The sequence below is a fragment of the Melanerpes formicivorus genome, unplaced genomic scaffold, assembly GCF_026170545.1.
Source record: "Melanerpes formicivorus ecotype bairdi unplaced genomic scaffold, bMelFor1.0.p_v2 SCAF_8, whole genome shotgun sequence".
NCBI classification, from domain to species: domain Eukaryota; kingdom Metazoa; phylum Chordata; class Aves; order Piciformes; family Picidae; genus Melanerpes; species Melanerpes formicivorus.
The window spans coordinates 3,075,365-3,101,684 of record NW_027142360.1 but is presented as its reverse complement, the minus strand read 5'-3'; the positions used below and the strand labels follow the sequence as shown (position 1 = coordinate 3,101,684).

Genomic DNA, 26,320 nt, shown 5'->3' with positions numbered 1-26,320 from the left:
GTTCTGGGCCCCTCAGTTCAAGAAGGACCTCAGGGAACTGCTTGAGAGAGTCCAGCACAGAGCCACAAAGATGATGAAGGCAGTGGAACATCTTCCTCATGAGGAGAGCCTGAGGGAGCTGAGGGCTCTGTAGCTTGCAGAGGAGGAGCCTGAGGGTGACCTCATTCATGTTGCAAAGCTGTGCAGGGTGAGTGCCCAGAGGCTGGAGCCAGGCTCTGCTGGGGGATGCCCAATGCCAGCACAAGAGGCAGTGGTGGAAGCTGAGGCAGAGGAAGCTCCATGGAAGCATGAGGACATTTTTTTTTCCCTGTGAGGGTGACAGAGCCTTGGCACAGGCTGCCCAGGGGGGTTGTGGAGTCTCCCTCTCTGGAGATATTCAAAACCCACCTGGCTGTGTTCCTGTGTGACCTGCTCTAGGTGCTCCTGCTCTGGCAGGGGGGTTGGACTGGATGAGCTTTGGAGGTCCCTTCCAACCCCCTGACATTCTGTGACTCTGTGACACCACTCTAGCAACATTCTCTAGGCTGCTGTTACTGAAGCATTGTGTCCAGGCCTGGCTGCAGATTCAGCCCAACAGAGGAACTGTCACTGCCTACTATATTCAGTTTGGGAATAAAAATGAGTGCTTCAAAAATACTCACAGCTGCACTAACATCCTGAAGGCCTGGAGTGAAGGCTCAGCAGCCTCCCTGGGAGCATTGCACTCCCTAGGCTGCCATTTGCATGTTGTAAGAATATATTTCACATACAGGATTCTTTTTTTAAGTTTCTCCTCCAAATTTTCTTCCTTTTGTCTTTTTCCTCTTTCTCCAAACCACTACTCAGGGAAAAGGCTGAAAAATGTCCTTCATACAAGAGCTTATTTGCTTCCAGGCCCTCACATTTGTTGTGATGCTTTCATAAAAACCTCCTGATTCGTGGCTTTCCCCTGAGTGCAGCCTGCATGCTCCAGCATTTGAGAAGCTGCAGCTACAACCAGAGCAGGAAGCAGCTTTGTGTTGCCTTAGCTCAGCCTGACACTCACTCCTTTCCTCCTGGCACACACACACACAAAAGACAACCCCAGCTCTCTCCTTGCTGAATACACACAGAAGAGAACACCATGTACTCAGGGCTGGCCTGTTTGGTGACTCCCTGGTGACTGAAGAGTCTACAGTGCTCTAATAAACTCCCTTAATTCATAAGTGAGCTTAATCAAACAGATCCCATGGGCTATGCAAACAGCCACAGAGTCCTCTACCGACTGCCACAGAGCCAGCAGTCACATGCAGGATCAGGGTCACATGCAGGCCCTGGGATCCCTGGGCTCACCAGCTAAATGCAGCAGACAGCAACAGCTGTGCCCACACAACCTGGGACTCCTCCAGCAAGATGTGGGAACTCAGCTGAGGCAGGGGAGAGCACAGCCTGCACGTGGTGCTGGGAGGTTACCTAGCGCCGAGGAGCACAGAAAGCCTTTCTTGGGAGAGTGCCGGCTGTCTTCCCCTTTGTTGTTCTCTGGGGGAGTCAGTTGTCTGTTTTCATCATCTTGGTAGGAAAGCCTGGAAAAGAGAACAGAGGGATCCTAGAAAAGCAGCTAACATTGGACAGAAGAAGCTCTCTCCCAGGAAGACCACATGCCATCAGGGGGAGGCAACAGCAAGCTAGCTCGGAGGGTGAACTGGCTCAGAAGCAGCAGTGGCAGGGAACACTCTAAAGAGGAGATCTGGGTGACAGAAGTGAAGGTGTGTGGGGTTCCCTGCAGGTGCAGGTGTCTCAATCAGAGGAGAAGGAGAATTGTAGGTGAAAGAGATCCTTTTCCACGTTACTTCTCAGGTCTGAACTGCATTAAAGAAACCAACCCAACAACAAACTCTGACACTTGAGTTGTCTGCCTGAAGTCTTTCTGCCCTTACCCCAGGCAGGGCTGCAATTTTGTGTTATTTTACTTATTAAAAAAACCCAACCCAAACCCACCTCTTCCCACCTCTGCCCCTCAATGAAAGAACCACCCAAACACCTTGACTAAAGCTGCAAAGCTCACATTTCGGTAGAGAGCAGGCTTGGTTCACTACAGTACTCAATGTCTTCATTCACATTTTCATCATAAGTCTCATCCTGAGACACTTCCTCTTGGCAAACAATTGCCAGCTGGCTGTCTCTGGAACTGGAGCTAATGAGCAAAAAAGACAAGTCAAGATGTGGAGATGGGAAAGACAACCTGTTACACAGACAAGAATGACAGGCTCCATCTGTCTCAGTTTATTGTAGGGTGGAAGAGCTACCAGAGAAAAATCAGCGACTGAGCAGAGCTAGGGAGTTCACAAACACAAAGCAACAACCTCCGTGTCCTCTTTCAGAGGAAGAGTTTGGTAAGTCAGTGCTGAGCACTGCTATAAACATTTGTCTCTATAAATGTGCACATCACACTCCCCACCTTTCTAAAGATAGAGCTCACTCAGCTCCAAGTGAAAGCTGAGATGGGCTCCTGGCAGTGAAGGCTTTGCCCCCTGTTGCAAAAGCCTTCTTTATCAATTTCAGAGAAGCCTCCAAGGCACTAACAGAAACCCTCTCTGCTCTGTGGTGCACGGTCTCTGCCTCCCAAAGCCCTTACTCTGCACCATCTCTTCCCTCTGCCTCTTGCTGTCTTTTCCAGCTTTGGTCCTTTTCCCCCCTTCTCACTAAGTGCTTCTGCTGAATTCAGTAGGATCTGCTCAAACACTTCAGTGTGACAGCCCTTACTTCCCTTCTTGCCTCCTCTCTGTCCCTCTGTTTTCATGTCTTGGTCCCCATATTTCATTGCATTCTGGTTTTGTGTTTTCTGATGAATAAAGGAAAACCTGAAGGCAGTGCCAAGCTTTGAGACACCCACATGGGGAATTAGAGCAAATGTCAGGCTGGTGCTAGCATTTGCAGAACACAGCAGCGTGGCAGGGTGTTCTCATCATTTGAAGACTGCAAAAGAGATGCTATTTCATCATCTGGTTTAAGCAAAAAGCCTTGGGAGAAATGTGCATCTGCATTGCATGAAACAGCCTGTGGGGCACTGCTGGAGTGACCTTCCCTTGTGAGGCTCTAATCCCCACATTGCTACCCGAGATGAGGGAAACTGCTAAGGTACAGAGGGGAGAAAATCAGTAGGTGGCAGCTCCCCCTGTCCTACAGTGTGTGTTTAGCTCAAAGCATACAGAATTTTGGTCTGAACATGCCAGGGGGCATCACTGAGCTGTGATCACAGTGCCTAGATGTGTGAACCCAGCTAGAAAGTCTACAAACCAGCCACATGCAGTCCGTGGGTCACTGCCTGCCTGTGAGCAGAAAAGCCCTGAGCTGGAAGCATTTTCTTGAGATGTGGTGGTGATTGTTACCTCTTTTTTTCAGCCCTACTGACACCAAAGAGATGAGCTGATACTCAGAATTAATGGAAATTTGGGTTTTCAAAGAGACAAGCAATGGGTCTCACACCCAGAGAGCATGGGAGCCCGAGGGAGCACACCTACCGTCCCAGCGTGTCGTAGTAGTGCGTCCTAGTTCAAGGGAGGTGCCCAAGGAAGCAAGGAGAGAAAACAACACCAAGTTAACAGTGTCACACCAGCACAGGTCAGCAAGGGGGTGGGCAGATGTTAAATCATGGAACTGTTAGGGTTGGATAGGACCTCAAGGATCAGCCAGTTCCAACCCCCCTGCTATGCCCAGGGACACCTCACACTACAGCAGGTTGCTCACAGCCACATCCAGCCTGGCTGCAAACACCTCCAGGGATGAGGCTTCCACCACCTCCCTGGGCAGCCTGTGCCAGGCTCTCACCACCCTCATGGGGAAGAACTTCTTCCTCACATCCAATCTGAATCTACCCATTTCTAGTTTTGCTTCATCCCCCCCAGTCCTATCCCTCCCTGACACCCTCAAAAGTCCCTCCCCAGCTTTCTTGTAGACCCCTTCAGATATTGGAAGGCCACAATTAGGTCTCCTCAGAGCCTTCTCTTCTCCAGACTGAACAGCCTCAACTCCCTCAGTCTGTCCTCATAGGAAAGGAGCTCCAGCCCTCTGCTCATCCTCCTGGCCTTTCTCTGGACACCTTCCAGCACAAAACCCTTTAATTGTGGAGCTTCTTTTGTCATTATTATTATTATTATTACTATTATTATGTTACTTGTTTTTGCTTTGTGGGCAGCTGAGCAATGTTCTGGTGGTTATCATTTGAAAGATGCTTGCCTCTCTCAGTGCCTACCATACTTCTCAGCAGCAGCCCAGAGACATCAGGGTTGGAGGTCTCTGCTCTGTAAACAGGTGTAGAAGTGTCAGGGTTGGAAGGATCATTTAGCTCCAAACCCCTGCCGTGGGCAGGGACACCTCACACTAGATCAGGCTGCCCAGAGCCACATCCAGCCTGGCTGCAAAAACCTCCAGGGATGAAGCTGCCACCACCTCCCTGGGCAACCTGTGCCAGTCTCTCACCACCCTCATGGGGTGCTTCTAACATCCAATCTGAATCTCCCCATTTCTATTGCTGTGCAACTCCTGTGGCCTCCCTCAGGAAGGCATGGAATAGGAAAAACCACTGGGCTCTACTTGGGCAATTCTGCACCCACTGAATTTCCTCTGTCCTTCTGTCCTGCTCTGCCCTTTGCTGGGACAGTAACTCCCCACTTTTCACACTGCAAAAAAGTAATTCCAGCTCCTTCCTGCTGATACTGGAAGTGGTAAAAAACCAAAAGGATCCTCCTTTGATAAAAATTATACTCACAGAATCATCCAGGCTGGAAAGGCCCTCTGAGATCATCCAGCCCAAGGCTGTCACTACACTGTGTCTCCAAGCAACAGATCTAGATGGCTTTTAAACACATCCATTTGAACACATCCAAGGATGATGACTCCACCACCTCCCTGAGCAGCTGTTCCAGTGCCTTACAACCCTTTCTGTGAAAAAAATGTTCCTAATGTCCAGCCTAACCCTCCCCTGGCACAGCTTGAGGCCATTCCCTCTTATATTATCATGAGTTACTTGTTGGGGCCCAGTGCCTACCTCTCTGCATACTCCTTTCAGGTAGCTGTAGAGAGCAATGAGGTCTCCCCTCAGCCTCCTTTTTTTGTAGACTAAGCAGCCCCAGCTCCCTCAGCCTCTCCTCACAGCCTTGTTCTCCAGCCCTTCACCAGCTCAGTGCCCTTCTCTGTCCCTGCTCCAGCCCCTCGATGTCCTTCCTGTGCTGCGGTGCCCAAACTGAGCACAGCACTGGGGGTGCAGCCTCACCAGTGCTGAGTGCAGAGGGACAGTCACTTCCCTGCTCCTGCTGGACACACTATTTCTATTCACTATTTCTCTTGGCCACCTGGGCACACTGCTGGCTCACATTCATCCTCCTGCAGTACCCTCAGGACCTTTTCCACCACACAGCTCTCCAAGCTTGCAGCGTTGCATGGGGGTGTTGTGGCCCAGGTGCAGGACCCAGCACTTTGCATTTTGGATTAGCCATCCATGTGCAGACAGCCTGAAAGCTGTCCAGAGAAGGGAGAATTCCTTTGTTTAGCACATGATTGCATTTCTGAAAACCTTGCCCCCCTCCTCCCAGGATGCCTTGGTGACCTCTGTAGGGATGGGAACTGCTGAATGAATAACCACTAACTTCCCCAAAGCTCCCTCCTGGGCACCTAAGAGAATAGTTGCAGTCTCTTTCAGCTACCAGCTGATAAAACACCTCTCCGTGGTGAAAGAAGGATAAATAATGCTCCTTTTTGTTCTTGCAAAGGTTGGTCTCTTCTCCCAGGCAACAAGCACCAGAACAAGAGGACACAGTCTCAAGCTGTGTCTCAAACTCAAGTCTCAAACTCAAGAGGTTTAGGCTGGAGGTGATGAGAAAGTTCTGCCCAGAACAAGGAACTGGCCATTGGAATGTGCTGCCCAGGGCGGTGGTGGAGTCACCATCACTGGAGGTGGTCAAAAGAGGACTGGATGTGGCCCTTGGAGCCATGGTTTAGTTGTCAGGAGGTGTTGGGTATTAGGTAATAGGTTGGACTTGATGATCTCTCAGGTCTTTTCCAACCTGGTTGAGTGTATGATTCTATTATTCTATGCTTCTTCATGATACAGCCCAAAGAAATCAAGTCTGTTAGTCAGGAAGAGTGTTGTTTCTTTGCAGTGGTCACCTGAGGCACATCTGTGTTGTGGCACAAGTGGAGAACCAGAAGGCTCAATCCAGGCTGCAAGCTGAGCAATGCCTGGTGGGTGACTCCAGCTGGGCAGCAGTGCTTTGGTGTTTGCATGCACGTTCCTGTCCCTGGTCCCCTGACTCCTGCTTTGCTGTGAAGCTTACCTTTTAGAAGGCAGTTTCCAGGGAGCCTCCTGCACACGTATGGTGGGTGACAAAGGAGCTCCATGGCCTTCCACCGTGCTGACAGTGCTGGGGTAGCTGGGCGGGCTGGGGAAGCGGCACAGGGCAGTGTTGTTGGCGTTGTTGATGTTGGCATTGGAGCCTGAAGAGGAGTAGCTGCTGGGGGTGAAGGTGGAGTCCACCAGCTTCTCGTGGGATGGAGACTCGGTGTCCCCCTGGTTGTTGCCAGACTTGTTGATGTGCAGAGGTCGCTGGGTGGTGAAGGTCTGGGGGAACGCGCTCCTGCCGTCGCTCTGGTAGTAGCTGACGTGGTTGCCAAACAAGCCTCCAGCTCTCTGTCAGAGAAAGAGGAAGGATTGTTCCCTTTGTGAGTGAGAAGATTTGCAAGGGCCCTGCTGTTTCCTGCTTAGCCTGGGGAAAGAAAAAGTGAACCAAAGCCTCATGCTGGCACTGCTGCTCTCCCTTTCGGAGCACAGTGCATGGCCTTCTCTGTCAGGGACTAGGTGCATGCAGGCTGTGAAAACTTTGGCTTCCCAAGACATTTCAGAGTACTGGCCAAGGGCACAGGTGAGGCAAAGGTGTCTCTACACCTCCTGCACTACCAGTTTTGGGAGTGCAGGCATGGCTAGGGGGCAAGAACCAGGCAACCCCTCTCTGAGTTTCACATTGCAGTCACAAAGTAACATGTAGTCATGAGAGGCACTTGGAAAAGAGCACCAGAAGATGTTAATTGTCTGGAGGAACAAACGAAGCAAGATTTAATGAGCCAGTTATGTACTGTTTAGATGATGAGTGCTGAAAGGGACTGACAGCATGTTTCTGTAAGGAGAAGAGGAAAATGCCAAAGTAGAGGAAACATTAGCAGAGGAGACAATTACAAAGAAACCCCAAACAAACCAGGAATGAATTAAGAGAGAGAAGATTTAAGTCAGCTGCTCAGAAAATATCCTCCTTCCATAGGAGCTCTGTTGGGTTCTTGTGCACTTCTTGTAAGGATGCTACTTATACCACTGAAAGGAGGAGAGCACAAAACTCTGAAGTGTGTCTGGCTGCTGCCCTGCAGAAGCTGCAACCCATGCTGAGCTCGTGTTCTGCAGAGCCTTTGGCCATTCTCATCCTGATTTTATTGAGGTTTCATAAGGCAAACTTCTGCTGAGAAGAAAAGGGGATAAAAACTCTGCGAAGATCCCAGGATTGGCATCCTGATTCCACCACTCTCTTTTCTAGTAGGGTCACAGAACAACACAGAGGTTGGAAGGGACCTCCAGAGACCACCTAGTTCAAGCCCCCTGCCAAAAGCAGCATCACCCAGGGCAGTCTGCACAGAAATGCATCCAGGGGGGTTTGGAAAGTCTCCAGAGCAGGAGACTCCACAACCCCTCTGGGCAGCCTGCTCCAGGGCTCTGGCACCCTTACTGTAAAGAAGTTTCTCCTCATGTGGAGCTGAAACCTTCTCTCTTCAAGTTTGTATCCTTGGTCCTTGTCTCATTACTGTGCACCACCAAAAATATCTTGGCCCCCTCCACTTGCCTCCCACCCCTCAGATATTGGTAGACATGGCCTAGAAAATGAGAAGGAGAGCCCAGCTCAAATGCAGGGCGTGGGAAAGAGAACGTGGGCCTCTGAGCTCAGCTGCTGGTCCAGCCTCAACTCGTGAACGTGTTCAGCACCTACCCTGAAGATATCATCTTCAGAGGCAGCAGAGACAGCTTCTTTCATGGCCTTATCCAGCTCCTCCTCGGCAGTCAGGTCTCCGGAAATGGCTCTGCGGATCTCCGGGCCGATGTCGTGGAGCGTGCGCAACCCAGCCTGCAAAACAGCAAACTATAGAGCTTCATATCTCCGACTGGCTACAGGAGCTGTAGAAGTGATGCCATTCCTTCCTAAGCCCTGCAAAGCCCTTCCACCCACCACAGCAGCCCCAGCTCCCACAAAAACGCCAACAAACTCCCTGCTTCCGTCTCTGGCTTAGAGGGGGAGGAACTCTTAGCAATGCCCCCCGGGAATGGTTGTTGCTAGTCCCTTGGCTTCCTATCAGCAGGACACAGACATAAATTCACAGGCTTGACTAAGCAAATCTATCTGCTTCCAACTCTGGGTTCTCAGATTCACAACCACAAGCCCTAGAGCAGCCACAGTTCCAGCTGAACCATGTATTTGGGGCCTCTAAAAATCTCCTTTTAATCAGCAGCTTAAATATTGATTTAATGGCTAAACCTCTGGCATCTGGACCTGGACAATCCTCAAACCTGTCACTGGGTGGAATCCATTCCAGGGAGTCCATCAGGGAGGCATTATGTGGGTATGCTGAGACCTCAGCCTGCGTCTATGCCAAGAACTCAGTCTGCATCTGTGCCTGCATCACAGCACTGTTTAGGTTGCTGGAACTGTGCAGAGTCATCTTTTTTCCTCACTGCATACTTGAGGGGTGTAAATGGTGCTGCTTGCACAGTCAGTGGGTCTTTCTCAATCTTCCATACAGCCTGGCAGCACCCCCAAGGGGGCATGGAGCACAGTGCTGAACAGATCCCCGGTCTTACAACCTGATGCCCCATCTGTTGGGTGGCTTTTTAACTGATTTTGCCTTCTGGCAACATGCTCACTCTGACCTGCCTATAAGTGACTTCTCTCAGGAAAGGCTTGAATGAATGTGGCAATAAGCAAATCTCTGCTGCACACTTCATACCACTTCTCTGAAAGGAACCCAAACCTCCAACATTGCCAGCAGCTTGATAAACTGGGGATATACCACAGAATTACAGAACATTAGAGGTTGGGAGGGACCTCCAGAGGTCATCAAGTCCAACTCTCTGCCAAAAGCAGGATCACCCCATGGTAGTCTGCACAGGAATGCACCCAGGTGGGGTTGGAAAGTCTCCAGAGAAGGAGACTCCACAACCTCTCTGGGCAGCCTGCTCCAGGGCTCTGGCACCCTCACTGTAAAGAAGTTTCTCCTCATGTTGAGCTGAAACCTTCTCTGTTCAAGTTTGTATCCATTGTTCCTTGGCTTATTGCTGTGCACCACTGAGAAGAGCTTGGCCCCCTCCACTTGCCCCCCACCCCTCAGATATTGATAGACATTGATCAGATCCCCTCTCAGTCTTCTCTTCTCCAGACTAAACAGCGCCAGGGCTTTGAAAGGAACCCAAGTCTCCAATATTACCAGCAGATAGATAAACTGGGGATGTACCACTTCATACCAGCTCACGAAGAGGAACCCAGACCTCTTCTCCCAGGCAACCAGCACCAGAACATGAGGACACAGACTCAAGCTGCACCAGGGGAAGTTTGGGCTCGAGGTGAGGAGAAAGTTCTTCACTGAGAGAGTTGTTTGCCATTGGAATGTGTTGCCCAGGGAGGTGGTGGAGTCACCATCCCTGGAGGTGTTCAAGAAGAGATTGGATGTGGCCCTTGGAGCCATGGTTTAGTAGTCACAGAATCACCGAATCACCAAGGTTGGAAGAGACCTCAAAGATCATCAAGTCCAACCTGTCCACAGACCTTAGTCATGAGGTGTTGGGGGATAGGGTTGGACTTGATGATCTTTGAGGTATTTTCCAACCTTATTGATTTGATGCTTCTATGAAACTGGGGATGTACCACTTCATGCCAGCTCACTAAAAGGAACCCAGACCTCCAGTATGACCAGCAGAGAGAGAAACTGGGGATGTACCACTTCATGCCAGCTCACTAAAAGGAACTCAGACCTCCAGTATGACCAGCAGAGAGATAAACTGGGGATGTACCACTTTATGCCAGCTCACTAAAAGGAACCCAGACCTCCAGTGTTACCAGCAGAGAGAGAAACTGGGGATGTACCACTTCATGCCAGCTCACTAGAAGGAACCCAGACCTCCAGTATGACCAGCAGAGAGATAAACTGGGGATGTACCTCGCTTGTGCCTTCCCCCTCCAGAGCTAAGGGATGTGGCTTATCCGAAAGGACTGCTGTGGCAGTCGAGGGGTCCCCGAATGATTGGGAGGGAAGTGAGGCCAGATGCATCTAGTGTACCACCCCTGTGGAGCCTGTGCCCGTTTGTCACCTGTAAGGAGAGGGCGTTGCGCTGGGAGGGTTTGCCCACCAGGCCCTGCTCTTTGCGCTTCTTGAACTTGCGGAAGTACTCCTGGATCAGGAAGGTGGCGTAGAACTTCCCCACGGTCACCTCGTCGTCTGCAAAAGGGCATTGCAAAAACAGGAAGAGGTGAAACCAGCACTGAACTGCTGATTGAAACAGAGTATTTGCTTCTGTGAGCACTGCAGCTCACGGCAGAATTACAGGATCGTGGAACTGTGAGGACTGGAAGGCTCAGCCAGTCCCAACCCCCCTGCCATGGGCAGGGACACCTCACACTAGTCAGGTTGCCCAGAGCCACATCCAGCCTGGCTGCAAACACCTCCAGGGATGAAGCTTCCACCACCTCCCTGGGCAACCTCTGCCAGTCTCTCACCACCCTCATGGGGAACAACTTCTTCCTAACATCCAATCTGAATCTCCCCATTTCTAGTTTTGTTCCATCCCCCCCAGTCCTATCCCTCCCTGACACCCCCGAAAGTTCCTCCCCAAAACCTCAGGCACCACGCTACGGCTGTGCTTTTCCTGCCATCAGGGTGCAGGGCTGCAGAGGGGGATTGCTCCACAACCAGAGCTTGCTGTTAAGTAGTCAGGAGGAGAGGTGCAGGTGGCATTTGGATACACTGGCTCTGGTGGGCAACTCCTATAGCTCTGCACCTCTGGGTGCACATTGTTTATGCTGAAATGCTTCTAACCTTTGCAGTCTCTGGTACTGGCTTACCATGTAGGCTCTTGCTGTAGACCCAGTCTGGGTCAAAGGCTCCTGTTCCATCTTGGAGGTATACAGACTCAGAGGCTGGGCTCACCAACAGCATCTGCATGACTGACCTGACCTGATCCTTCTCTGCATTGTCTGGTTGTGCCTAAGATGGGTGTGAGCAAGCCAAAAGGATCACCTCTCCCCAGAAATGCAGCCAGCACTGTATTCTCACTCAGGGCAGACAGACAGCTGGCCAAAATGGGCACTAAGATTTGATCTAGGTAACTCTCTTCCCTCCTCCAAACCCAAAGGGAACTTTACAGGACATGGTCTTTTAAATTATGGACTTCAAAGCAGGCTGAGCAAGGTTCAGGATCTGGCTGCAAATGTTCACTTGCTGTTTTGTGCTACAGCCCCTGGAGCCACCTGGAAGGTCAGTGATGGTCACACTGGATGCCCATGCACCTTGGGGTCCCAAGATGCCTAGCAAAGGAGTTGCCCAGAAACCTAGTAATTGCAGTCTGCCAGGGACACTGCCTAGAAACCCACAGCAATATGTCACACCAGTTCAGACTGGCTGAGGAATGTCCCCAGGTACATGAGTCCTTGACAGGCATCACAGCAGAAAGCAATCATGTGAGGTAAATAAGAGTTATGTGCCATAGTAAATAAAGGTAGTTCTGCCAAACATGAAGAGGTTACAAGATGGTTACTGCACCCTTAACTTGTGTGTAAGGCCACATCTTGTGTGTAGTCAGACAAAGTCCACATCATCCTTCCTGGAGCTACTTAGCTCTGCTTGCTTATTTCCCCCCAGCAGACACCAAGTAATGTCCAGGAGAGCAAATGCTTGTGATAAAACAGGGCTAAGATCCTGGAATAAAGGTTTCTGGCTCCTGTTTCTGCACCTTCTCTTCCTTTCATGATTGCTCAGCACTATGGACAGGCAGAAAGAGATCTCAGTCCGGTGAGCTATGGAAGAAAACTTGTACCCCATATTCCACCTGATGATCACGAGGTGCAGCAGGATATGGCAGGAGGGGGGAAAGCAGAGCTGCAGAGTGGGATAAGATCCTGCACTCACCACCCGCAGGGGGCACCACCTGGTCCAGCAGCTTCATACTGGTGCGCTTCCAAATTTTCTTGATTATTGCTCTGAGCTCTTCGTTGGCTTGCTCCAGGTTACCTGCAGGGTGAAAAGCATCACAGACAGGAAGTCAGCAGACCCTGCAGGGCAGCAATTTGGCGTCTGGCACGGCAGCCTTAGGAGGAACAGTCTCAGTGCTTGTTCAGTCGTGGAAGGGTTTGGGCCGAGAGACGCTCTGCCCGCTGCGAAAGGCCCTTCACAGCAAGAGGGCTTCATCCTACCAACCTGCATCGTCATGGCAGGGGATGAAGGTGACTGCTACTGACTGACAGCCTGCAACAGCCAGGAAAAGACACAACCATGCTGCTACCTTGTCCTGAAAAGCAACAACCACATCTAGAGCTGGGGATTTCAGCTGAGACCCAAGGAAGGTTGAATACAGGGAGAACAGAGGTCAGTTAATGAAAAACTGCAGCTTGGGGAGCATGAATAATTGGTGGTAAAGATGCATCTAGGAATAGTAGTATCATAGTAGTATCATAGTATCAGTCAGGGTTGGAAGGGACCACAAGGATCATCTAGTACCAACCCCCCTGCCATGGGCAGGGACACCCCATACTAGAGCAGGCTGCCCAGAGCCTCATCCACCCTGGCCTTAAACACCTCCAGGGACGGTGCCCCAACCACCTCCCTGGACAACCCATTCCAGGGCTTCACCACTCTCATGGGGAAGAACCTCCTCCTACCTCCAGCCTGAATCTCCCCACCTCCAGCTTCATTCCATTCCCCCTAGTCCTATCACTACCTGAGATCCTGAGAAGTCTGAAGACCTGGGCCTGCTTGCAGCACTTCCCAAGAGTTACCTGTTGCAGTCCCTGCCTCCCAGCTGCACACAAGTCGGTGAGATGGGTTACACCTAAGGGTACTGAGGGAGCTGGCAGAAGTGCTCACCAAGCCACTTTCCATCATTTATCAGCAGTCCTGGCTAAGTGGAGGGGTCCCAGCTGAATGGAGATCAGCAAATGTGACACCCATCTACAAGATGGGCCAGAAGGAAGACCCAGCACTGCAGACCTGTCAGCCTGACCTTGGTGCCAGGGAAGGTCATGGGGCAGAGCATCCTGAGTGCCATTATGCAGCGTGTGCAGGGCAAGCAGGCAATCAGGCCCAGTCAGCACTGGCTCACGAGGGGCAGGGCCTGCCTGATGAACCTGATCTCCTTCAACACAAGGTAACTCATGTAGTGGATGAGGGAAAGGCTGTGGATGTTGTTCATCCAGACTTCAGTAAAGCCTTTGACACTGCCTCCCACAGCTCCTCCTGGAGAAACTCTCTGCACATGGCTTGGCTGAGTGGATGCTTCTCTGAGTTAAAAACTGCCCAGGCCCAAAGAGTGGTGGTGAATGGCACTAAATCCAGTTGGTGGCTGGCCACTAGTGGTGTTCCCCAGGGCTCAGTGCTGGGGCCAGTTCTCTTTCACATCTTTCTCAATGATCTGGCTGAGGGGACTGAGGGCACCCTTGGTGTTTGCGGATGACACTGAGTTGGGTGGCAGTGTTGATCTGCTTGAGGGTGAGAAGCCTCTTGGAAAGAAATCTGGCTGGTTTGATGGGCCCAGGTCAGTTGTATGAAGTTTACAGCATCCAAGGCTCCTCAGTGTGCTGCACAGGGCTCTGCATGGCAGCAGCTGTCTCAGCAGGATGCAGCAAAGAAGGGGACACCGAGTAACTTGCTGAGGATGAAACAGGTGGACAACATCAAAGGCAGAAATCTAAGTGTGGAGGTCTGCTTTCAAACTCCTGCCCTAACCACCTGCAAGAAAGCATTCTGAGGCTTTAGGTGGTCTCCCAGGGGTTCACTGGCCATTACTCCAAGAGTCTGAGGCAAAGAAAACAATGGGGCTTAGGTCTGTGTTTCATAAGACACACAGATGTCCTGCAGCAGTTGTGGTTGGTGGTTTTTTTGTACCTCAGGATGATCTGTTTGGCACCAGACAGGGTCTGTTTAGCACAATGTTCAAGGCCTTAATGCCATTTTAAAAACTTTTACCACTTTTATTGTTGTTTTGGCCCAGCTGTCAGGAAAGCCAAAGCAGAGTTTGAATTGAATCTCGCCAGGGAGGTTAAAGGGAACACTAAGAACTTCTACAGGTATATGAATGGGAAGAAGAAGCCTAGGGAAGGTGTGGGCCCCCTCAGAAAGAAAACTGGTGACATGGTCACAAGTGATGAGGAAAAGGCTGAGGTACTCAATAACTTCTTTACCTCAGTCTTCACTGCAAGGGCCTCTAGCCACACTCCTGATGTTATGGAAGACAATGCCAGGGACAGGGAGGAAGAACTGCCCATGGTAAGTGAAGATCAGGTTGGTGATCACCTGAGGAACCTGAAAGTGTTCAAGTCCATGGGACCCCACGGGATACACCCACAGGTACTGAGAGAACTGGCAGAGGAGGTTGCTAAACCCCTCTTTATTATATTCCAAAAGTCATGGCAGCCTGGGGCAGTCCCCACTGACTGGAAAAGGGGAAACATCACCCCCATTTGCAAAAAAGGTAAGAAGGAGGAACCAGGGAACTCCAGGCCAGTCAGTCTCACCTCTGTGCCCAGAAAGATCATGGAGCAGATCCTCCTGGAGGCACTGCTGGCTCAGAAGAATAGTGAAGAGGTGATTTGGAACAGTCAGCATGGCTTCACCAAGGGCAAATCCTGCCTGACCAACCTGGTGGCCTTCTATCAACAGCTGACAACATTAACAGATGAGGGGAGAGCAACTGATGTCGTTTGCCTGGAGCTGAGCAAAGCCTTCGACACTGTCCCGCACCACATCCTGGTCTCCAGGCTGGTGACACATGGGTGTGATGGGTGACCACTGGATGGATAAGGAACTGGCTTGATGGCTGCACCCAAAGAGTGGCTGTCAATGGCTCCATGGCCCAGTGGAGGCCAGGGACAAGCAGAGTCCCTCAAGGATCAGTCCTGGGACCTGTCTTGTTCAACATCTTTGTGGGTGCCATGGACAGTGGCACTGAGTGCACCCTCAGCAGGTTTGCTGATGACACCAAGCTGTGTGGTGCAGCAGACAGGCTGGAGGGAAGGGATCCATCCAGAGGGACCTGGACAGGCTGGAGAGGTGGGCACAAGCCAACCTCATGAGCTTCAACAAGACCAAGGGCAGGGTCCTGCAGCTGGGTGGAGGCAGTCCCAGGCACAAATCCAGGCTGGGCAGGGACTGGCTGGAAAGCAGCCCTGAGGAGAGAGCCTTGGGGGTGCTGGGGGAGGAGAAGCTCACCAGGAGCTCTCAGTGTGCACTTGCAGCCCAGAAAGCCAACCAGAGCCTGGGCTGCATCAGGAGAAGTGTGGCCAGCAGGGCAAGGGAGGTGATCCTCCCCCTCTGCTCAGCTCTGGTGAGACCCCACCTGGAGTACTGCCTCCAGTTCTGGAGCCCCTATTCCAAGAGGGATGTGGAGGTGCTGGAAGGTGTCCAGAGAAGGGCCAGGAGGATGAGCAGAGGGCTGGAGCACCTCTCCTATGAGGACAGACTGAAGGAGTTGGGGCTGTTCAGTCTGGAGAAGAGAAGGCTCCCAGGTGACCTCATTGTGGCCTTCCAGTATCTGAAGGGGGCTACAGGAAGGCTGGGGAGGGACTGCTCAGGATCTCAGGGAGTGATAGGACTAGGGGGAATGGAATGAAGCTGGAGGTGGGGAGATTGAGGCTGGAGGTGAGGAGGAAGTTCTTCCCCATGAGAGTGGTGAAGCCCTGGAATGGGTTGTCCAGGGAGGTGGTTGGGGCCCTGTCCCTGGAGGTGTTTAAGGCCAGGCTGGCTGAGGCTCTGGGCAGCCTGATGTAGTGTGGGGTGTCCCTGCCCATGGCAGGGGGGTTGGAACTAGATGATCCTTGTGGTCCCTTCCAACCCTGACTGATACTATGATACTATGATGATACTATGATAATCCCAACACAGTAAGCAGGTCTCTGGTTTCCTGTGGCCAGAATCATAGAGTCATGGAGTTATAGAATCATAGAATGCTCTGGGTTGGAAGTGACCTCGAAAGATCATCCAGTCCAACCCCCTCTGCACTCAGCAGGGACATCCCCAACTAGATCAGGTTGCCCAGAGCCCTGTCCAGCCTCCCTGGGTTCCCACAACCACCTCCCTGGACAACCTGTTCTAGTGTTTCACTACCTTCATGGTGCAGAATTTGTTCCCAACATCCAATCTCAATCTGCTCTGCTCTAGTTTGAAGCCATTGCCCCTGGTCCTGTCCCTGCAGGCCTTTGCAAACAGTCTCTCTCCATCCTTCTTGTAGCCCCCTTCAGGTACTGGAAGGCCACTCTTAATGTCTCCCTGGAGCCTTCTCTTCTCCAAGCTGAACAACCCCAGGCAGAAGTCCTTAGCTGCCAATCTACATGCTCTTTTAGATCATCTTATCAATGTATCAAACCAGGTTTTGACTCAGGACCATTATCTTTCATTACAGCAGGAGACAGAGTGCCACAAAGGTGACAATCTGAGCCAGGGTCTTGTCTGCTTTCCCCAGCTACACCTCCTGGTCTGTGCAAAGCTCTCAGCAGTCTGTTCACTTCTCATCTGTCTTTAAGGCCTACAGCACCACTGTCACTACAATGCAATATTAATTGATGCTAATGGAAGCACAGGAGGAGTTTTAGTGAGGTGAGACCCTCAAGTCCAAGCTCTTTTGCTTCCCTAGGATTGGAAGATCACTGTTCTCTCCCTAGAAGGTCATTGCTTTAGGTACCATGTGCTGCATGTAAGTAACTGGGATCATTTTGCACAAGATGTCCTTGTGGTTGTATTCCAGCTCAGCACACTCTGGTGTGAACACCACCCAGCTGCTTTTGTACCCCTGGTAGTCAGTAAGCTTCTTACCCTCTGTCTTGATCCTCAGTGCTGTTCTGACCAATGCAAAGAGAGTGGCATTGAACATGACAGTCCCATCGCTGTTCAGTGGCATATTCATGGACACAAGGCGCTGGGGGATGATAAGGAAAGAACAATCACACTGTCAACATGTGGGCTGAAGCATGCCCTTCCTTATGCCCTTGTGATGCCCTCCAGACCCACCACCCCTCCTATGTGAGCATCCCTGGCCTGGGGGTTTAGCTACACAACTGTAAAAGTACTTGTCACGTCCCCCAGTGCTCCCAGCCACGGTGTGCTTGCCCTGGGGGCTCTCTTCCTTTGCTGAATGCTCTATCTTCAGTGTGGTTATCACTTTCTAACCTCTGTTTTCCCCATTTGCCCACAGAGAGAGATTTGTTCCAGTGGCTTTTAAATGACACTTTTTTTCTCTTACCAGAAACCAACTTCATACCTCCTGAGGTGCTTGGAAACTCACCTGCACTAAAGCTGTGCCTGGTGCAAATGTACATAAGCAGAGATCCAGAATCTTTCTGCTAGGTGTCAGGCTTGGAGGAAGGGGATTAACTGAACATGAAAGCTGATCTGCTTTATTCAGCTACTCCCCCTCTCCCTTTCACAAGGCTGTGTCTGCCCTGCAGTAAGTCTGAAAAGCCATGTAAGACAGAGAGTGAGTGCTGAGTGCTGTTTTAGATAGAGGGTGAACTTCAGTGAGACCAGCAACATGCATTTGAGACAGATGGAGCAGAGTCACCAGATTCTGTCTCAGGAGGTAAGAGACACCAGGGACTTGGCTTGAACTCTTATGCTTTCTGGGGATGGCTTTGTCTGAGCTCTGTCTTCTGCCACTTTCAGGTAACAGGGCTGGTCCAAACTGGAGTCAAGAGTGTCGTCACCCCCACTGCTACCACTGCAGTCATGGACTGAACCAGATTGAAGGGTGTCAGCAGCAGGCCACAGCAGTCACAGGATCACACAGAATCAACCAGGTTGGAAAAGACCTCAGAGATCATCAAGTCCAACCTATTACCTAATACCTAACACCTCCTAACAACTAAACCATGGTTCCAAGTGCCACATCCAAGCCTTTTATTGAACACCTCCAGGGATGGTGACTCCACCACCTCCCTGGGCAGCACATCCCAATGGCCAATTCCTCTTTCTGGGAAGAACTTTCTCCTCACCTCCAGCCTAAACTTCCCCTAGCACAGCTTGAGACTGTGTCCTCTTGTTCTGGTGCTGGTTGCCTGGGAGAAGAGACCAACCCCTACCTGGCTACAACCTCCCTTCAGGTAGTTGTAGAGAGCAAGAAGGTCTCCCCTGAGCCTCCTCCTCTCCAGGCTAAGCAACCCCAGCTCCCTCAGCCTCTCCTCACAGGGCTGTGCTCCAGACCCCTCCCCAGCTTTGTTGCCCTTCTCTGGACACCTTCAAGTGTCTCAATGTCCTTCTTAAACTGAGGGCCCCAGAACTGGACATAGGACTTAAGGTGTGGCCTCAGCAGTGCTGAGCACAGGGCACAATGACTTCCCTGCTCCTGCTGGCCACACTGTTCCTGATGCAGGCCAGGATGCCCTTGGCCCTCTTGGCTGCCTGGGCACACTGCTGGCTCATGTTCAGTCTACTATCAACCAATACCCCCAGGTCCCTCTCTGCCTGGCTGCTCTCAGCCACTCTGACCCCAGGCTGTAGCGCTGCAGGGGGCTGTCACACAGCTGCAGTCATACATCCCTGTGAACAGGCCCTGGGCCTTGAATTGTGCTCTGACACTAAGAGCAGCTACAAGCATCTCATGGGAAATCTGGGACTTGTAAGGAGGTAAAGAACTTCGAGGGAAGGAAGCATAAAGGTTATAAACATGTTCTTGTCCACCAGCTCGAGTCCTTTTTCACAGCCCCTCTCACAACCCAGGCAACGAGCACCACATGTGCCCAGCAAGCCTGCCCCTGCCCTGGGTGTGTTTAAATCACAGCGTTGTCAGGCTTGGAAGCGACCTCAAGGACCACCCATTTCCAACCCCCCCTGCCACTGGCAGGGACACCTCACACTAGATCAGGTGCCCACCTTGCTGCTGCTTAACAACTCTCCTTCAAGCAACAGAGAGACATAACAGTGGGGTTTTGGTGCACTGCTTAGACCAAAGAACATCTCAAGAGGTATTTCCACTTGCCCTCTTATTGCTGCCTGGCCTTCCCTCTCCTGGGATGTGCCTTTGATACCACAAAGACAGGTGTGGGTGATTGACTGGGGCTGGGGGTTGGAGGGCTGTAGTTAGCAGGGATGCTTTCTCACAGTGTGGCAGTTTCAGGCTGATGCCTAGGGAAACTTTCCACAGATTGAGTAGAAAGTGGTAGGAGGTAAATAAATCACCATTGGATGTTAAAGGGAAAAGAATGATCAGGTGTAAATAATCCCAGTGCTCTGATAACTAACATAAAGTTAGTTGTATAAACTAACTCTCTTTGGTTTCTTTGCTCTAGCAGGTACCACCTGGTAGCTTTTGCTTGGCTATTGCTGACCTTGGCTGCATTCATGGTGTGGCTAACTAACAAGCTACCTTCTGCCCTTCTTTTTCTTTTCCCTTGGCCAGGGTGGGGGAAGGGAGCAGGGAGGGGGAAGCTGTTGGTAGCCCCCTGGTTTTGTCCAGGGGGGTTCTTGTGTTGGTTATAAACTGCACATATATATAAACATTGTCTGGTTTGTACACATTCATTGCACTCCATGTGCCTGGATTGTAGTGTGCCTGTGAAAAGAGAGCTGGGTTTGCTTTCCAGCTGAGCTGGTCTGGCAATTTTATTTTGGGGGGAGTAATATTCAACCCACCACGGGTAGCTAGAGCGAGGGTCGGTGGTGCGCTGATGCCTTTGGCCAGCATACAACTCGCCCGCTGCTGCCCCTCACCCCCGGGGAGGTTGGTGCCGCCCTGGGCAGCCGCTGAGCGGCGCAGGGCGCTGGGGCTCCGCTTCAAGCACTGCTGCTGGTGCCGGCTCTGCCGGGGCCGGCGCTAACCCCACCCCGCCCCGCCCGCGGGCAGCCGTCCGGGGGGCGCCCAGCGTTAGCAGCAAAGTGCCCCCCCGGCTGCCCAGCTGCCGCGCCTCCGGCCCGCCCCGAGCCGCAGCCGTGCCTTACTTTGCAAGCCACCCGGTGAGGACACAGCTTCCCGAAGCCCAGCGGGGGCTGAATCCGCCGAAGCAAAGTCACCACGTCCAGGTGCTTGATCCGCCCCCTGAAGAAGAGAGCACAGTGAGGGCTGCATCCTCCCCGCGGGACGCCTGCTGGGCTGCCTGCAGGGTGCCCAAGCAGCTAGAGTCCTAGAGAATTGTCAGGGTTGGAAGGGACCTCAAGGCTCAGCCAGTTCCAACTCCCCTGCCATGGGCAGGGACACCTCACACTGCAGCAGGTTGCTCACAGCCACATCCAGCCTGGCTGCAAACACCTCCAGGGATGAGGCTTCCACCACCTCCCTGGGCAATCTGTGCCAGTCTCTCACCACCCTCATGGGGAAGAATTCTTCCTCACATCCAATCTCAATCTCCCCATTTCTAGTTTTGTTCCATTTCCCCCAGCCCTATCACTCCCTGACATCCTAAGAAATCTCTCCCCAGCTTTCTTGTAGCCTCCTTCAGATACTGGAAGGCCACAATTAGGTCTCCTTGGAGCCTTCTCTTCTCCAGACTGAACAGCCCCAACTCCCTCAGTCTGTCTCCATAGCAGAGCAGCTCCAGCCCTCTGCTCATCCTCCTGGCCCTTCTCTGGTCACACTCCAGCACCTCCAGATCCTTCCTGTAATAGGGGCTCCAGAACTGGATGTTATAATTCAGATCTCTCCAGCCCCATGCCACCACTCCCTGAGCCCCATGCCACCACTCCCTGTAGCCCAGGCATGGCTTAAGGTATTGTTCTTTCAGCCCTCCAGCATTCAGAGCACCCCTCAGGCTTTGTCCAGCGCTCAGACACTTTCCACTAGAGCACAGCCCCCCCAGTTGTCACTCCCACGTGAGTCAATACTTGCAAGAACTGGTTTCAGTGTTCTGAATGCTGCAGTTTCTTAGTCCATGAACAGACAGTTTGAGGTTTTCCCCCCACCAATGACCTGCTCAAAATCTGTGGCTGCTTATTTACTTGTTCGTAGAGCTACAGCAGGCACAGAGGTGCAAAGGGACTCTTTTTCTCCTGGTGCTTTACCTCCCATATAAATAGCCCCAAGCCACTGTCTTCTGATCATTGTTTATGCTTTGGGCTGTCACTGGAGCCTGTGTAAATCAAAGTGCAGAACTTCCTCTAGAGCAGCAGCTGGAGTTGCTTTTGAGTTCTGTAAATGGCATCTCAAAAGACAAAGTCTCTCCTGGAGGGAGGAGAGCTACCTATGACAAAGGTGGGGCTTCAAGCCTGGGCCATGGGTGGGGAAAAGGGAACAAAGAGCTTCCCATTTATAGATGGGAAGGAACAGGATGTCATCTGAACAGCTCTCTATCGTATGGCTGCAGCCACAGCAGTGTTGCCTTCAGACAAGCACAAAGAGAGGCAGCTCTTTTGCTAACAAACAGCACATCTATTAGAATTCTGTGCTTATCTCCTGGCCATATTAAAAGTCTCTCTGGGAAGTCCCCCTGGATGGGAAGAAAGGTTTCAGCTTACAGACCACTCTGATAAGGTGACACGGCTTCACACACTGCAGAGCCTGGGCCCACGTTAATCTTGACACTCCATCTCCTGGAGAGATCTGCTTTTAGTCTATGCCAAGAGCTTTCCCCACAGTTTTTGCATTATGGAGGGGGTTTTGCAATTACAGCTGCCAACTGCATGGCAGTGCCACAGGGATCTTGATGCACTCGAAGCCTAAGCATGTGTCAAACAGAGAGCATGATACTGAATCCCAATGAAGGCCTTGCATGAGCTGGTTGTGTGTAACTTGAAACCCAGGCAGAGCTGGTGATAGGAACCACCCTGCAGACGGCCATGTGAAGGTGCAGGTTGTGATGGGCCAATAGGACACAAAACCAAGCAGAGGTTTGGGCACAGCAGCTCTGCTGTGTGGAAGGTCCAACGGGAGAGTCACAGCTCAGCATCTCAAACGCACGCAGCAATAAACCAACTCTTTAACCTCCTTTGCTCCATCTCCTGCCGCCAGTCTCTGCCTACCCCTACTGAAAGTGAAGCAATGTCCCTCCAGGTGACAGTGCAGCATAAATGCTGGGATTGTTTGTGTGTCTCTTTGCACTGCTGGCTTACAAATTCACCAGCAGTGATGGTTTAGGACTTTTTTGGCAGACACCCCCCCCCCCGCCTCAGTGTTCCAGCAGGAACACTTACTGCACTGGATCTAGAGAACAGGCAAGAATGGGCCTGTTCTCCTGAGGAACTCTGACATCCAGGCTGGGTTACTTACTTGGCTTCAGGGTCATACTCTGCCCAGATCCTTTTAAACTCATCCAGGTGGTGTGGTCCTAGAATGGACCAGTCCCGGGTCAGGTAATCAAAGTTATCCATTATAACAGCTACAAAAAGATTGATGATCTGCAAACAAGGACAGAGATGACTCGATGGGTGAGGCAGGTAACAGCAGACTTTACTGGGCTCTCCATTTAAGGTCTGCATTTGGACTTATAAAGCCAGGAAGCCACTGGGGCTGGTTTCTCTGTTCCCCCCCTGCCAGCCCCCTAGTTGAAGGGCAGGCAAGCTATTTTCAGCTGGTCATGTTTTGCTCTTCCCTGCTAAATGGAGGAGGCCCAAGCCTGCTGGATGCTTAGACATGCTGTGATGGCTTTTTATTTACCTGTATCTTTGCCCAGCAGAACAGGCCAGCTCTACAGGCAGAGGGGCTGAGATAAAAGTCTCTTCTTTTGGCCCAAGACCAAAACTTCTGAAATGTTGCTGCTGTTCACCAAGAGAGTTTTGTGCACTGATGCCAGCTGCAGAGCATGTGCTGAGCTCTGAGCAATGCTGCACTGCCAACAGGGAGCAGATGCAAGTGGGATCTGTGTATTCTCACAGTCATTGCTGCTGGCAGGGGGGGAAAAACCTGCTCAGCAGCCAGAAGGAAGGTAGGAGGGAAGGTGGGAAGTGTGGCTGAGGCGTTGCTAGCCTCAGCACAGCCCACAGCAGGCTAATTTGGTTTCCCCATTGAGGGGGAGGAGGGAAGAGTGCTACTTTGCCGTGCACAAAGGGTTGGGATTACAAGCACAGCATTCCCCAGAAGGGGAGTGAGGCAGGAATGGCAGTGACCATGGGAGTGCTGTCACTGAAAGGGGCGCCGCTGGGAAAGACCCTCTGGGGAGCAGAGTTCCCCTCTTTGAGATCCTTCTGGTGTCTGGGGAGGGGTAGGAGCTCAGTGTGAGAGTGGGCAGGTTTTGGTTGCTGGGGTGGACTCACCAGGAAGGCACAGAGCATGTAGAAGCTGATGAAATAGAAAACGGCAAAGCTGCTGCCACAGGAGTGATCAACCTCGGTGGAGTTGGCCGGCTCTGACTCTGGGTCACACTTCTTGTCTGGGAGACATGCCAGCATGATTTCCTGCCAGGCCTCACCAGTGGCACACCTGAGCATGGCAGAGGGCAAGGGAAGACAGCAGTGACCTTTGATGTGAGAGGGACTGGCACACTAGCAACCTGCTCCTGCTCCCATGAACATTGATGGGAATTTTGCCACTGACATCAACTGAGAGCGAGTTAGGCTGGTGTCTGGGCTTGGGCATACACTAGCATAGCCTGGCACTCTTTTTGGCTCAATTGCCATCACCAGCATCTTGATCACGACTGGCTTTGGCTAGTCTGAGTACAGGGCTGTACAGCTCAAACCAGCCAGAGTTATTGAGACATGTGTGACGTGGCTATGGATGGCATGGAAAAATCTCCTTGCAAACAAGGGAAGAGTGTGGAATTCATGCTAACTCTCCACCCCTTCAGCACCCCTTCCTGACCCTGGCCCTGGCCCACCTGCCCACAGATGGAGCAGGGGGATGTGCTAAGCTGAGCTGGGCACGGCCATGCCAAGCATGAATGGCAGCTCGTGTTCCTCTCCCTGCTCAAACAAGCTGGAAGTCAACTGGAGAGTGCTGAAGACTGGCTACCCTCCTGGCTTGCCTCCCTCCCCGGGCCTGAGTGTTGGGCAGTGTTAGCTGGCATGGTGCAAGGCTTCCTGGCCTGGTTGTGTCACCTGGGCTGCCCCACTAAGAGCCAGTGGTTTCTATGCACCTGGTGAGCAGGAGAGGGTAGAAGGAGATGAGCTGTGCCCAGGGGCAGAGGAGCCATGCTCCCAGAGCTGTCAGCCACCTACCTGAAGAGCAGCAGCACTGCCTGGGGGAAGGTCTGGAAGTTGTTGTTGCGGTTGATCTCGGTGGTGTCGTTCAGCGCGATCTTCCCAAACACCTGGCAGGAAGCAGAGGTCTCTTCAGGTTAGCTCTGCAAACCCCCAGACCCCCTCCGACTCATGGCTCCTGGCCTCGCCCTGACTCTCCTCCTGAGCACGATCTGCTCCTCTCCTGAGCAAACATTCTGGCAGGTCTCTCACGCTTGCTGGTGCTTCCCTCGCTGGTGCTTTTATCACCAGAAGAGCCCTCGCTCGGTAACGAGAAGCATCTTTTGTTGAAACAAGGCTTCCTTCCTTATTTAATAAGCTGTGACTATGTGATAGGAGGCCTTACCTCGACACACACACACACTCACATGGGCAGGGGGTCCAGCTGAAAGAAATCAATGACAAAGAACAGGCTCCTTCCTGCATTGCTTATCTGTCTTCACCAGGAGGAAATGATAGCAGGAGACAAGCAGCTGCAAAGCCTTGAGCTTCCAGCTCGGTGGGATGCCTTAGATCTTCCCAAACCAATGTAAAGTATGTTGCCATAGATCTGGAGATGGTCCAAATGCCTGCCCTCTGGTAGCCACACTTGTCATCAGCAGGTGTTTCAGTGCCCCCCACCCCTCCAGAAGGCAGCAGCCTGAAGATGATAATTACATCTACCCAGCGGCTTACAGCTTCGTTCTAGGCTCAACCATTTTGGGGGGCCTGCCCTTGGATGTGAAGTCCTCAGTGCAGGAGGGTTTCAGACTTCCTTGGAAAGGTCTTTGGTACTTTCAAGCACCAGGACTGAGAGCTGAACAAACCTTGCCTGGCAGCAGAGCCAGTCAGGACTATTTATTCCCCATTGATAGCAACGTGACAGAGATCTCAAGGCCTAAGAGCTGTAATCTCCTCGCCAAAAGGAGGAGCAGGACACAGAGAAGCTCAGAGTGAATATGAAACTTCTTTTCAGTCAAATGTCCCCAGTGCTTAACACCCCAAGAGAAACAAGGACCTGGAGAGCAGTGCAGTGACTGTGGTGAGGAGGCCACGCCAGAGCAGAGGCAGGGTCTGCTGGCTGCATGCTTTCTGCAGGGGTTCCTCCAGGGCTTGTGTGCCTCCTGCAGTCCCACCTGCCCCTTACACTGCAGGTAGCAGGGATAGCCCCAGCTGCACGCAGGGGGTGCAGGAGGACAGCTCAAATGCTCAGAGACAGCCTGGGTTGAGGCAGCTCATATTTTTCACTTCAGACAAGTGTAGGCAAGGGAACTTCCCATGCTGGAAGTCTGATTTTCCTTCTGGCTCTGCAGCTTCCCTCGCTCACAAAGCACTGGTGACAGCTGCTCAGGTGCTCTTCTTTAGGCACCCACAAGGAGCTGTAGGCAGATGTTCCTCTCTTCTGGCCTCTCCAGTCTGTGCCTCCTGGGCCACGATATAAATGACTTCATCCATCAGCATCAAGTTGGATTTTTCCACCTGAGCACATTCAGGCAGTGAGGCTTGAATCTTGTTACGCTGCAAACCAAGGCAGTAGCTGAGCTGAAGGGGTAGGTCTCCTTCATATGGGAAATGATATTTCCATCAGATCTGGGACATTTGGTCTTGCCAGGTAGCTGCTTAATGGGGCGAGGAAGGCTTTTCCTTCCTGCTGTGTGTGAGGGAACTCCACCTGTCAGCAGGTTTGAGAGAGCAGCACACAGAATAGCTGAGAGACCACTTGCACACAAAGCCACTGTGGGCTCTAAGCAAAGAGGGAAGGTGAGAAAAGTTGGTGAGGGCAGGAGGCTATCCAGCAATCTGGATCAATGTGAGAGAGAGAGGTATGATCTTCAGGCTACTGAGATGATTTAAACAGAGGCTTGAGTGTAAGACAAGGCTTAAACAGCCAACTGCAAACTAGCTGACAGAAAAAGGAATGGAATTACAGAGTAAAATACCTAACTCTGGCAGTGCCCAAATCATTGTGCATTCAGAGGAGTGTGTCCAGCAGATCCAA

General features: G+C 51.9%; 1 protein-coding gene across 1 annotated transcript in view; it reads right to left on the bottom strand.

Annotated features, from left to right (window-relative positions):
* Positions 1–26,320, bottom strand: part of CACNA1C (calcium voltage-gated channel subunit alpha1 C) — a 755,167-nt gene that overhangs the window by 10,730 nt on the left and 718,117 nt on the right. Inside the window, 12 exon segments of the mRNA XM_068141830.1 lie at positions 1,432–1,541; positions 2,024–2,152; positions 3,480–3,506; positions 6,291–6,643; positions 7,983–8,117; positions 10,352–10,479; positions 12,166–12,267; positions 17,059–17,161; positions 20,176–20,272; positions 22,436–22,563; positions 23,419–23,584; positions 24,322–24,413. Coding sequence (XP_067997931.1) covers positions 1,432–1,541; positions 2,024–2,152; positions 3,480–3,506; positions 6,291–6,643; positions 7,983–8,117; positions 10,352–10,479; positions 12,166–12,267; positions 17,059–17,161; positions 20,176–20,272; positions 22,436–22,563; positions 23,419–23,584; positions 24,322–24,413 — 1,570 coding nt within the window.